Source organism: Haliaeetus albicilla, chromosome Z (genome assembly GCF_947461875.1).
Source record: "Haliaeetus albicilla chromosome Z, bHalAlb1.1, whole genome shotgun sequence".
In the NCBI taxonomy this organism is placed as follows: domain Eukaryota; kingdom Metazoa; phylum Chordata; class Aves; order Accipitriformes; family Accipitridae; genus Haliaeetus; species Haliaeetus albicilla.
Window position 1 is genome coordinate 4,592,528 of NC_091516.1, and position 13,143 is coordinate 4,605,670.

A 13,143-nucleotide genomic window follows, 5' to 3' on the forward strand; every position below is an offset into this window, starting at 1 on the left:
CTGAATGTACACTTGCTGCTCTGGAGTTTATTTTAATTATTTAATCTCATTTGAACTCTTCAGTCAAATAGGACAATCAGCAAGGATGAGATATCACTTCAGATAGTAGAGACAGCATTTATACTAAGAAAATGTCACATTACATCTATTTGTGATCATAGTAGAAGGCAACCTAATGAAACATCCTTGCATCTCCTTTAAAATGATAATTGAGAGGAGAAACTAGTATATATTTCAATTCCCAAGCCAAGTGCAGAGATTTGTCTTCGTGGGAAGACTAACACCATTTTAAATATGTTTTGATAAATTGTGCTTTATAAAAAATTAACACTGTCTCAGAGGCTGAGATTTACCCTGCCTAACTCCTGATTCTACTTAGGCTGTTACTTTCTACTAGAAGATAATCCTTCCCACCCGCCCCTCTTACCCCCCATTAACAGAGGAAACAGAGGGAATAGGTTCTTAACTTAGATGTCCGAATTAGAAGGTATGAATCTAGGCCAGATGCAGTATGTGCATTTAGAAAGGAATTACTTGGACATCACTTGATCTTTGGCAATTTCTACCTAGAAGATTATAGATCTGAGTAAAGACAGTTTGTACTCAAGCAAACAAACAGTTTAGGTCTAAAATAAGATCTGTGAGTATGGACAAATACAAAGAAATGAGAGAGACTCACTGTTTCTCTCAAAGACACCAGGCATAATTTGACTCTCCACTTTATGGATTCTTCATGGTTAAATTTATTGGAATTATTTGTAAGTACAATATCATCAATTCATACTACTCATAACCACTCTCCTTGTTATTTCATATACATCAAACATACAGAGGCTATTGCATTTTCTGTATACATCTTACTGCTCAAGCAAAACAATAAAACAGTTGAGTGAGCACAGAGTATAAAATCAGAATGTAAAATAAGGCAAGCGTGATAAAAGCATTAGGCTTAGTAGTCTTTCACTAGAAAAATAGATTTTGCTGTCAAGTTTCCTCTGAAACTTTTAACAAACATATTGCAAAAGAGAAAAATGAACTTAACTACAGTAATCAAATTCCTTCTTTCAAGGCACTGTTACATAACTTTTAATGTGAATTTGGAAATAATTCAGGAAGTCAGTTGATAGAAATATTCTCCTAGTAATGAAAAAGAACAAAAATCTTTCTTTAGTTAAATAAAAGGCTGAATGGAAAAACAAATCAGATGAAGTTTCTGTACAGAAGAAAAACAGTCATTTTGACTAAGATGGAACAAACATTACAAGTTTGAAGTCTTATAAAAATCAACCACAAAAATGAACTCAGTTATCAACAGTAACTTCAAACTACTCAGTTTCAATAACAAGTTGTAAAGTTTTGAACTTGGGTTTTTTCATAAAGAATTGTTTAATGCATTATATAGGCATGTTCTGGCATAAGAAAGTAACAAGACTGCAAACTATTTAAAACCAGTGTAGAAAAATTTTCCAAGGGTATAATTTCCCATTCTCTTATGAAACGTATCACTTGGCTTTGTGTTTTCACCTGTGCAAGTGCTTAGCAATGGCAGATTGGTTTCAGTCACTGTACAGAACTTCCCACACAAACACTGAATGGCACAGCTAAAAAAAAAGTTCTCCTACAGATTTGCACAACCTTCCCTGTACACATCTAATCGCAAGTCATCTCAGCTCCTGCTGTCTGTCCCTCAGGAACCCTATGGGATACTTGCAGGTCCTTCCCATGTCCCTACAACCATTCTGAACTGGTTTCTTCCTCACTCCTTGCCCTTTATTATTTTTGGGAAGCGCCCAGCTAGAACTGCAACATGATGTGGATAACTGTGGTCAGCCTGCATGTGCTGGGTAGCACAACACTTAGGGAACCACTCAGCTGAAAAACTTCCCCTACAGTGAGGACACCAGTCAGTTTTTCTCCTTTTTATCGCTCAGCAGTCAGTGTTGAAAAGTTTTGAGGGTGAATTTAAAGCCAGAATATAAACTTTATTTTCTTTGGCTGAAAAACAGTTAGAGGCACATGGATGCTGCTTTCAGTGTTACCATCAATACTGATGGGTTTCTCCTCTCTTCCTCAGGATTGTGCATGTCAAATGACCTGTAGCTAATTACTTAATTATCTTGGCCCACTACGGGGTAATTCTTTCCATCCTAAGGAAATATTCATACAGTTCTACCTGAGCTCACAGCTCGGAAACTCTTCTAATATTTGTCAATCTTCACTAGGAATCTGGTCTCACAGCTGCTTGTGCCTATTTTGGACCTATGGAAAGGAGGAATTTGCAGTGACCAGTTTGAAGCATTAGGAAACAACCCTTCAGGATTCTTTTGCAGACTTCAATCTTTTCCTCTAAGAAATAAGGCTTTTGTTGGTATAGAAACAAGTATCATACCACCTCTTATGAGAAAAGAAGGATTTGATCTTGGAAGACAAGATCCACCAAACAAATGTAATGGTTAGACTCAACCTACACATGTAAGTCAATTATTACAGATTAATGTTTGTTATTAAAACTAATTTTTGGATCCTTACACTTAGCTCTAACTGCTGTTTGAAGAAATTATCTTCAGAATTGTTTTGGCTCTTATTTGGTATCTCTTGGCTTGAATGAGGTAAAAAATCATTGCCTAGACTTTTGGGTTTTTAAGGTTGCCAAATTTTTCTTTTATTGAAGACTATGTTTGCATAATAAACAGATACACAATGCAACTGCAATAGGAATGTTTTGAACATATACAACATGTTATTTCTCATAAAATATACATTTCTAGATTTTCAGGGCTTCCTGTGTGGTATCTGGACTAAAAAAAAGTAGGGTTTATGCCTTTGAAGTTAGGACTGTTAATTATGCCAATTATTTAATATTTATCATTTAATATTATTTATTATTCCCCTCTGTAGGGGAACCCAAGAAGGTTTGAACTTAGGCAGACATATGAGGAATAAAACTGCTTACCAAGATGAAATGACTACTTGCCAACCTAAAAATAAAACACAAATCCCTGCAGATGTGACAAGAAGAATGTGCTAGACGCAGGTGAACACAAAGCTACAGTTGCAGCAGCCAATTTTACCAAACTAATATAGTCCTGATAGGAGGACCACATCACAGATCTAAAATCAATGCTTAGTCCAGGTTCTCCAGTTCCTGTCTGCCTTCAGTGCAGCCCTTGTTTGCCAACACCAAAAAAGCATCTATTCATGTAACTTGCCTATGTTGGCCCAGACTTCATACCACAATGTCAAGATCAGATAGCAACGCTCACTGAAGACAGAAATAAGTTGTTACCATTTCTGATTAAAAGGTGGGATTTTTTCCAAATAGTACCTAGCCTCCTTTTTGTTGCAAAAGATATTAATTCTGCTTTATTTAGAATCTAACTCTTAGATCTGTAAGTAAGCTTACTTTTTTTACTACTGAATTTTCTACAAAAATCTATTTTCTACAAAAAATAAAATTATGTTTCAAACAATTAATATACAGAGGTAAATCTTTTTAAACCACAAACATTTACTTGCTACAACAAAAATGCCGTTATATCAATGACAAATTCATATAAAAACCTGTAAATGCATTCTGGTTTTTACAGTGCATAGAAACTCCAAGGCAAAATATAATAAACACAGTATTCTAACAAGGGAAATCTTTATCAGTGTTCAGCCCTTACAATCAATCACTTAATGCTTGTATTTCCCATTTTTTTTTATTTGGACTTTTAACTTGTAGCTGTTAAAGCTGGAAAATAAACTATGAAAACCAAAAAAGCATAGATCAGACTGGATTTTTTCCCCATCTCCAACAGAACAGCCAATGCTAGGCTTTCTGACATTTTCAAACCCATAAGAACAGTAAAATAAAAAAAGGAAGGTAATTTAATCTATTTTATGCTTTATTTTTCTGTATTCCTTTATGTTCAAAGAGAAATGACCAGTTGAGGATATTCTATTTAGATATTTTTCCTTTCCCTTCCCTAAGGAGTTTGCAAATGCTGCCTTTTTCCTTACATTTTTGTTAAAAGAAGAAATTCTTCTGAAGACTTTAATTTTCCCTTTCTTAAAATGGAAGTTTTTCTTATTTTTCTTTTGGATTAGCAAAGGCAACCAATGCAATCAACTATTTTTCTATTAGCTGCACATTTTTCAATTTCTGAATGCATAACGTACCAAGTGGTATATTTAAAGTTATGGCAACTAGCTCTTCTAAAGCAATATCGTAAGTCTTAACAGCAGCATCACACAGTTTTATGTATAAGAGAACTAGTGGTATTCATGTTGCTTTATCCTATTACCCTGAAAATTTTAGCTGCTCAAGACTGTCTCTGTGCTCTGAGAGGAGTTTAAGGAACAGTACAATATGCTGCAAGAAGTAAAAGTACCAACTAGACAGGATGTATGATAAGAACCATATAGGTATATTTGTGAAATTTGTGTTCTGCATTAATTACAGAACTGGTTTTGCAGCTCTCAGATCCTGCAGTAATTTCTGCAGGTGTAAGGAATTATTTCAGTTATATTCTGATATGGTACTCTATCCCCTTTCCTTCCTTCATCTACACCAAAATGCCACTGAAATAGCTGATCTGTACAGTATTTAAGTATTTAGCCTATTCAGAATTACAGTATAGTACCACAGACATATGGAAGGACATCTTAAGAAAATTCATATCTTAAATATTCAGAACGTACCTATATTGCTTTCTCATTTAAATGAAGCTAAGAAAAGTTAGAATGAAGACATTTTACTGTTCAGAGCAAATTGCAAAACTGTTAATGTTTCATTTAAATCATGACAAAGATTTCCCTTTGACCATTTCTTTGGTAAAAATAGCTGTGTCACAATTGTTTCACCTGCTAGTAAAAGGCATTTTCTTTGGTGGAAATATTTTTTTGATCTTGCGAGTTCAGCTTTATAACACTTAAGTAATAGGCCCATTCTGTATTACCTGTTCATTTGGTGAATGCAAGATTAGTTCCAATTCAGGACAAAATCAAACAAGTCAGTCATAAATCAACAGGAAGTCTGATCATGTAAAAACTGCCTTTTAGTAGTAAAGTGACAATGTTACAGACAGCAAAGGTCTAAATGCAGTACATCAGAATACATTATGATCTGTATAAAATGAGCAGTTTCACAGCTATTTTAAAAGCATCCTATTTCTCATATGTGTAGAGGAGTTTACTTAGAAGCATAGTGGATGTTTAAAATGCATAGTCACATACATCTTCAGTAGCTTTGTGATGACTTCCACTTCTGTTGGCTTAAATCTGCTGAATTAAAAGAGTATAAACACATTTCCTTATAACATAAATACTATTATTTTGCTGCCAAATATTTTCCCATATTTCTTTGAAAATAAACTTCACTCCAGTTTGTATTTTGCCACTTTTTTGAATAGTTCAATTTGCAAATCTGAATCCCTAGTAATTCACTGAGTGTCATGGGCCAAAAGGACTTTACAAGAATGGTACCTTAGATCCAATATGGGATAAATCCTTGGGAACCTAAGTCACAGCAATCAACAAGTACAATAACATGCAGGAAACAGAGGAGGAAAATATATTCTTGGAGAGTACTTGTTCTTGATTGTTTTCTGATTTGTTATTTTCTTTATATGAACTTTACCTGACACTTCTCTTTCTGTCCTTTAAAACAAGGGGTATAGAAACAATCTTCCTTCAGGTAGATGGCTTGTGATGAGGAAAAACAGTACCAGCAGTAACATAAACGCAAAGTCACTCACACCTCTGATCTTGAGATGAGAGATTGGGGTGCCAGCTGCAGAGAGGGAATAACAAGGGGAAATAGCTAGAGTGTGTAGGATTGGTCCTCGACTGACAGACCATCCTCTGACAAGCATTTCCAGCTGGCATCAGTAGTAGCAGCCTGTAATTAGACTGTGAAGAGGGCAGAGAATCAGGGAAGTTCATTATATAGCTTCCACAGGGCTACATATCCTCTGCTTGTTTCTTCTACTATTAATCACTTTGGTCACCATCTATTAAGCTCTGCCTTCTTTCCTAGACTCCTATAATCCTTTGTTTCATATCTCTGGTGCTGTCACATTCCACACTTGCTATTACACTTGCATCCTTTCTCCATAAACTCACTTGACACCCAAAATACAGCCTGAAAGAGTAGGATTTTGGATATATCAGCAATTCTTGTGCATTTCAGCACCTACCCTGGCATTCACAGAAATGTTACATAATCAGGAGCCAAGTTATTAAGCAGGTTAATCTGTCTCCTATTTTAAGGACTGCATGGGTGAACAGAACCATTAAACCACAATGACGACAGCATTGAATTAAAACATTTTGGACTCACTGTCTTGCTGATATTACATCATGAATGACTATATATTGATTTATCTAAACAATTGTTCTATTACTATGTTGTTCCCACATAAGAAAAAATGATTGGGATGGCACAGTGGATTTCTTAATCCTTGCATTAGGCTGCCCAAGAAAAAAGTAAATTCTGCTCTGTTTCATCTCTTACTTACCTTTTTTGGAACCAGATTAAATTTTTCTGTTCCTAGCACTACTGTTTTCCAGACCATTGCTTTCTTCTGATTTTCTATAAGAAAGAGAGGTTAAATTACAAAACTCAGCTTTTAAGTATAGGATGAGCACAGTCACTCCAGTCCCCCAATCCAATCACAGAGTACATCTACAATGTATTTGATTTTATCTCTTTTAGCATATAAAGTTATAAGAAAAAAGAAGATTAAAAAAAATGTAAGCAACCAACATACTGACTCTTGAGGTCTTTCAGCCAAGTAGTAAAGGCTCAACTCAACCCCCCTCAAAAATCCCACAAAGTTCTGGGCAGAAGTTATAACAGTGATAGTATTCCCAGAAATGATTGCTGTGCTGTCATTTCATTCAGTGTATAGAATTTATATACAAAGTGAATGCTCAAATAACATACAAGAAATATACAGGTCAACATCCTCAGAACATAGGCTGAAACAGTCACATGATTGCTCCTTCTGGAGTACCTACAACTAGCTATATGGTGTTGGTCACAGTCAAGACTAGAATTAACAATTCTCTTGCTAAAAAACCCAAATCTGTTTCTGAATCACTAGCCTCCCACCTAATACATTGTTGGATGTGACATTTTAATTATAGCCTCAGCCCAGTTCAGCTGTATATTAGTCATCACTTGACATAACAGACCAGAAAAGTTCCTTTGGAGCCATCTTCTCTGGTACACAAATCTATCTTCTGAACAGCCAGTAGGTGAAATAATGTTCAGTTATTAAAATATGCAAGTAGTACATGGTTTAATACATTTTCCTCGTACATGTTTATCTAAGATAGAACTCCAAAGTAAAGATGAAGCAGTTGATCAAAACCACATCCCACATCTCACCAAGCATGAAAACATTATTTTAGTGCACTGTACTGTGTTACAATCCTATTGTAATACAGTTTCAGCATGTTTATAAGAAGCAGGGCTGTGCGACAAGGGCAATTATTCAATTTTCAACCCAAGACATATCCCCAAACACTCAGCAGTATAATAGCATCCTATATTCCCAAGACATATCCCCACTTTATAGTGTAATTGAATTACAGCTTTAAAGCTGTTTAGATAAGGGGAAAAGCACTAAAATCTATTTTCAGCTAGCCCTGGAAAAAGGAATGGGAAAGTGAATACAACACAGGGAAACAAAGAAGGTCACTGCAGCAAGAAATTCAAAAAGGGAAAAACAGTGCTACTCAGAAGGACAAAAAAGGGGAGATAAACATAGGAGGAGAGAAGGGACTGAGAGGAAGAAAACTGGAGTAGACTGCACACCTAAAAAGAGGAACTGCTAGGCTGCATCTTAAAAATAAAAGTTAACAGGCCAAATTAATTGACTGGGCTTCAAAGGATGGGCAGAGGGAGAGAAGCAGAGCTTATTTTAGCAAGCAAGCCTTTAGAAATGCATCATCCTAAGGAGAAGGGAGCCAGCATGGGAGCACCAACCCTCAAGCAGAACGGCAACAGAAGTGCCTACACCTGCTCCTTTGGCTCCAGTAGTGCAGCTGTTCCCATGCCCAGGGAGCCCAAGCCATCAGTGCAGTGAGAGCCCCCCCCAGAGAGGTTGGAGTTACCACCAAAACAGCCAACACCACCATCTCCCAACACACCAACAACTAGAGGCTAACCTAGGACAGTTAGGGCTTTGACCACATGCAAATGAGAGAAACGTATGTTAACCTGGACAAATAAAATACATACGAGAAAAAAAACCAAAAAACTTTGAAAGCCTCTTTTGTAAAATTTCTACCTGAAAGTTATTTTCCTCATAGTTACTGCCTTTTACAATCAGTTTATAATGAGGACACACAGTACTCTCACAAAAAGGTGAAATATCTTCCAAACACCAGAATTAAGTGCCAGGTAGAAAACAGCATTTTGCACACTCTGGAACTAGGAAGTCTTAAGGAAAGGAATAAACTGTACTTTCACATTCATCATTAACCCTTAGCAGCTGAGTCAACAACCGGGTATAGTTTTATATAACACACTGTAATATGCAAATATTTTAACTATAGTATACATATTGTTTACTTACAGTTGCTCAACTTGGTCAAATTCTTTTTCGTCTTCTGCATAACAGAAAAAGCATTACATAAGGTCTCAATTTAACAAATGCTAGAAAAGTTCTGTTTAATTCTATTATTCACTCCATGTCTAAGCAAAATAAAAACCTTATTTTTTCATTATTAGTTTTCTTAATTTGAATTACAAATTTATCTTGTTCCTCCATTCAATGGATTACCTGAAAATTTGTCAAAAACCTTACTTTGATCAAGTGTTACGAATCTGATTTTAATACATATATTATACAATATATACATATATGTATAAAATACAGAAATATATGCACATTTGTATAATACATAGACATATTTTTTTATATATATATATCATTTCTGTTTCATCTTGCACATCTAGTTCAGCTCACCTATGTGTGCCTTAGGTTCAGCAACCAACACTAGCGCGTTCTGTTTTAATGCACTTTTCCTTGTTATTCAATTCTTGACAGAAGTTTTTCCCATCAAGACTACTAGCAGTTGCTTCCATTCCTAAGCATTCCCCCCAAAAGTACAGCCTCTAAAGTCCTTTGTCTGGTAAGGTAAAAAATAAGGACTATCTCAAACACTTCATGGCAAAGTATCACTGACTGAAAGCACTTTGTACCTAAATTCAGACTCATAGAACAGATTTTTAAAAAAATCTAAAATAATGCAGTGTTCTAGAAGAAAGTATTTTATCAGAAAAAATACAGATGTGAAAAATCACACTGAACTTCATATATGAAGTGCTATGGGTCACACCTTTCTACCTTTGGCTGCAATTTCAGTGGAAAGGTAGAAAAGACTAAAAAGACTTACCTGCACATTTCTCTTTCTTTTTCGAATACATCTCATAAAGGAAGACAATAGTTACTAAAATAACAACTTCAGCCACAATTGCTAAAAAGGGTTTGAGAGGCACCATGAGGGATAGGACTTTAAGCTTCAGGTTTCCTTTACTTCTCCCTAATTCAAAAGCAGCTTCACACCAATATACACCATCATCTTCCTTGGTGAGCTTCAGTATCTTCAGATGGGTTACATTGGCAGATACGCTGTTAATTACATACTTGTCTGCCACTAAAGAGTCATTAATGGCAATCTAAAAATAAAAAACCACAAGTCTCATTAATGCAATGAGAAAGTGTTTAAATCAAATTTATATTGTCAACAGATAGGTCTATATAGAGAGATGTAAAATGAGTTAAGAACAAGTGGCATTTGTGAAGCATGTTTAGTCCATCTCCAAGGGAAGGATTTATTTTAGCTGGCCAACCTGGTTCCCTTTACATTCAAGGGAGGAAAACACACACTTTCAGTGAACAAGTTGTCTAACCTGGTTTAGTCTAAGATCAGACGAAAGGTACTCTTGACTCTATTGACTCTCCACTGACAAAGACTGCATCAAGTGTCAGGATCTAACATCCAGGGATCACAACAGCACAAAGCATACACTTTCAAGGAAGCTGAACTGGGAATGCTGCTTCACTGGGAACTATGTTGATAGTCTTAGAAGTCAGTGCTACTCTCCAGCAGTATAGATGCTCTCCAGCAGTGCAGAGGAGACAGATCTATGTACCTCCTCTCAGTTGACAGTGCTTCCCCCAGAAAAGGGCTAGAACAAAGTGGCTATGCTTCCAAGGCTAAGGGGGGACCTGAAATGTGGGTATGTGAAAGAGGGAAATTGCTGAGCAAGATTTTTTCCTCACAGACTTCAGGGCAAGAGCTGAAGTAAGAAGACATTTCAGCTCCTTCAAAATCAAGTGGCACAGCAGTCTCTACCACAGGACGACCTCCTTCAGGTCCAGTGCCCCAGACAGGTCATACAAGCTGGGAAATACAGAATTACTTGTATCTGGAGGGCAAGGAAGAGAAGGGACGTGCTCCTTTTCTCCCTCAAGGCTCCAAGACCTTACATGCCTCTAACAGTGTCCTACTATAGTAGGATTTTTTTGGTATCAAGCAGTAAGATTTGAGCAACATAACCATCATTAATATAGTAAAAACAAGTATCTCCAGAGTAAAACAAATCAGGGGAGTCTTATCTGGGCTGTAAGAGTATGGCAGGGACTTTTTGGGAAAGATACATCATACAAACCAGAACAAAAAATACATCCCTGTAATAATGAATACATCTAAAAATAACAGATTTTTTTCCATGTACAGAGAATTACATTAACTTTAATGGAAATAAAATTTGTAGAGCCTACAGTGAAAAGTCGTTATACTTTACAAAGGGTCTGTACTTGTTTTTTGCTTTGCCAACAGATGGAAACCTTACCTGTTCACTTCCATTGATCTTATACCAGGTCCAAGCAATGGGAGTATAGCCAAAACTTTTACAAATCATTATAGCTGAATCTCCTTCATAACTGACTATGGGTTTTTCTTTTCCTTCAATTTTTGGTACTAAGAACAAGTAGGAAAAAGTTCATCAAGTGAGAGCTACAGGTTTTAATTACAGTATTACAAAAAGATAAAATATATTTAGATACATGTTTATAGCAGTCCATTCACTTCCTTTTCCCTTAAAAACATGGATGATTCTATCATTCATGACATGACCTAAATGAAGAGTCATGTCAGGCTGGTATTCCGTATTCAGAATTTGTGCAGAAGACTACAGGAATTCTGTTCTCAGTTGCTGTATGATCTTAAAAGTTCCCAATTAATACTGAAAACAAAGTGATAATCAGACTGTGACTTCTACCCTTGCCCATTTCCTCTTTCCCTCCCTGGACAGCTGTGAGCTACGTGCTTCAGTTCTAGTACACTAGAAACAAAGGTACTAATTTTTCTGCAATTTCACTTAATCTACAAAAAATGATAGAAGTCTATTGCAGTCATAATGCTGCCATATATTGGTATCTTGCAAGCTGTGCATGCAGAGAATGTTTTTTGTAATTAAGACAAAACTGCAGATTGAAAGATCTTTGTAGTTACAAAACATTTTCTGAGCTGAAGTAATGACTTTTGGGTGCATGCCAGTAAAAAGGACTTTTGGTCCAATCTTGCTAAGGACAGAATATGGCCACAAGAAACAAGACATCAATTTATAATTTTAGAGTTACTTGTCCCAGCCATTATAACTGCAGATGCTCCACAGCCTTCCAAGAGCAAAAGCCCCAAAAAGGCTGTTGAATATATTGAGGCACCCCACAGATAGTTAGACCTGTGCAAATATATCATGCCAGAGTATGTATTTCAGCTTCCCCCTTCTTTCCCTCTTTATCAGGATGTTTACCAGCATGTTTTCCTCACATCCATTTATTTTAAATTTTACTTCAACTTTCATTGCTCCATCTTGTAACTACAGATCCAGTACATCTTTTAAATTGTATTGGTCACACTAGACTGAACAGGCCAAGAATTTGCTTTCAGCAGTTATGATGGAACAATTTGGTATAAACTAAGATTGTTCGTGTTCCCTCCCTTTCTTGACTGTCTGAGCACAAATTAATTTTTCTGAAAAGTTCACTTCTCCTGAGTATTCAAACTTAAAAATTTCCATTCCAGAAATGTATATGAAACCAATTTGTTAACAAGACACTGCTTACAACCTCAGAATTTGCTGCACCATTCATCAATCCAGCCTCATTACTAGTGAAGTCTTCTCACCCCGTATGTATTTGTTTTAATCATCAAACACTATCCTTCTAAAGAGTAGTGGCAGTACTCACTGCTGTCAGTAAAAGGGACAAGTTTACTAATAATTGCTACCACCTCCTTTGCAATTTATAGAAGAGAAAAAACAAAAGCAGGCTAGGAAAAAAAACAATGGAGCATGTGAAAACAAATAAAAACCCCTTATATTCAGCACAACAGGTTTATATGGTAGTCCAAAGGATTTAGCTATACTGATCAGTGGCGAAGCACAGCTATAGACATACCAGCAACACATGTGAACATATTAGCCATGATTAAGGACATGAATGTTCTGGTATCTGGCTCCGTAACAGAGTGGTTAATCCTTGAATGCACGCAGTGAAATATGCTGTGCACCAGGTATTTTTGCAAGTAGATCACCCAGAATTTGGGTACAAAACACTGCTGCTGCACAGAAAAAACAAGCTGTTGAAGAGATGGACAGGTGATCACACCAGCATTTATACCAGTCAGATTTCCACACTGGTTTAAAGACCAGAGTTATTTCATAGCACATGTACCTGGACAGCTGCTTAAGGATCCCTGAACAAAGGGGAAACACAAATTAATTTATTCTACCCTTTAATATAGCTATTACAACACCATTATCATACCATTTTAAAATATCCATAAATGGTCTCCATGTTTAATTTGAACTTCCTTGAAGTTCAAATTTGAAGCATCTCAATGTTTCCTGCAGACCTGGGTAAGAGCTTAACTTCTCAAAATCTGCAGGGTTATGCAAGCCAGTATGGGGGAGAAGGGGAAGAGAGGTAACACATCCAACAATGCCTAACTGCCTACCAGAAAGCTACTGCAGTTAGTTACAGTGATGATGACTTTAGCCACTGAGTCTATACCAACATATTACTCATCTTTCAGTTTGAGAATTGTACTCTCTGCATTATTGACTGGAAGATTCAAGGA

At 36.3% G+C, this 13,143-nt stretch overlaps 1 protein-coding gene across 2 annotated transcripts in view; it reads right to left on the minus strand.

Moving 5' to 3' along the window:
- Window positions 1-703: 703 nt before the first annotated feature.
- The window catches only part of EMB (embigin), a 29,233-nt gene continuing 16,793 nt past the window's right edge, over window positions 704-13,143 (minus strand). The window contains exons 7-11 of one of the 2 annotated variants that reach the window (XM_069777687.1): window positions 10,853-10,980; window positions 9,391-9,673; window positions 8,568-8,601; window positions 6,501-6,574; window positions 704-5,262 (exon numbers count right to left, since the gene is read on the minus strand). In XM_069777687.1, coding sequence (XP_069633788.1) covers window positions 6,517-6,574; window positions 8,568-8,601; window positions 9,391-9,673; window positions 10,853-10,980 — 503 coding nt within the window. In that variant the 3' untranslated portion in view covers window positions 704-5,262; window positions 6,501-6,516. Of the gene's footprint in view, window positions 5,266-6,500; window positions 6,575-8,567; window positions 8,602-9,390; window positions 9,674-10,852; window positions 10,981-13,143 lie in introns of both variants that reach the window. The other variant, XM_069777686.1, reaches the window with a different exon arrangement.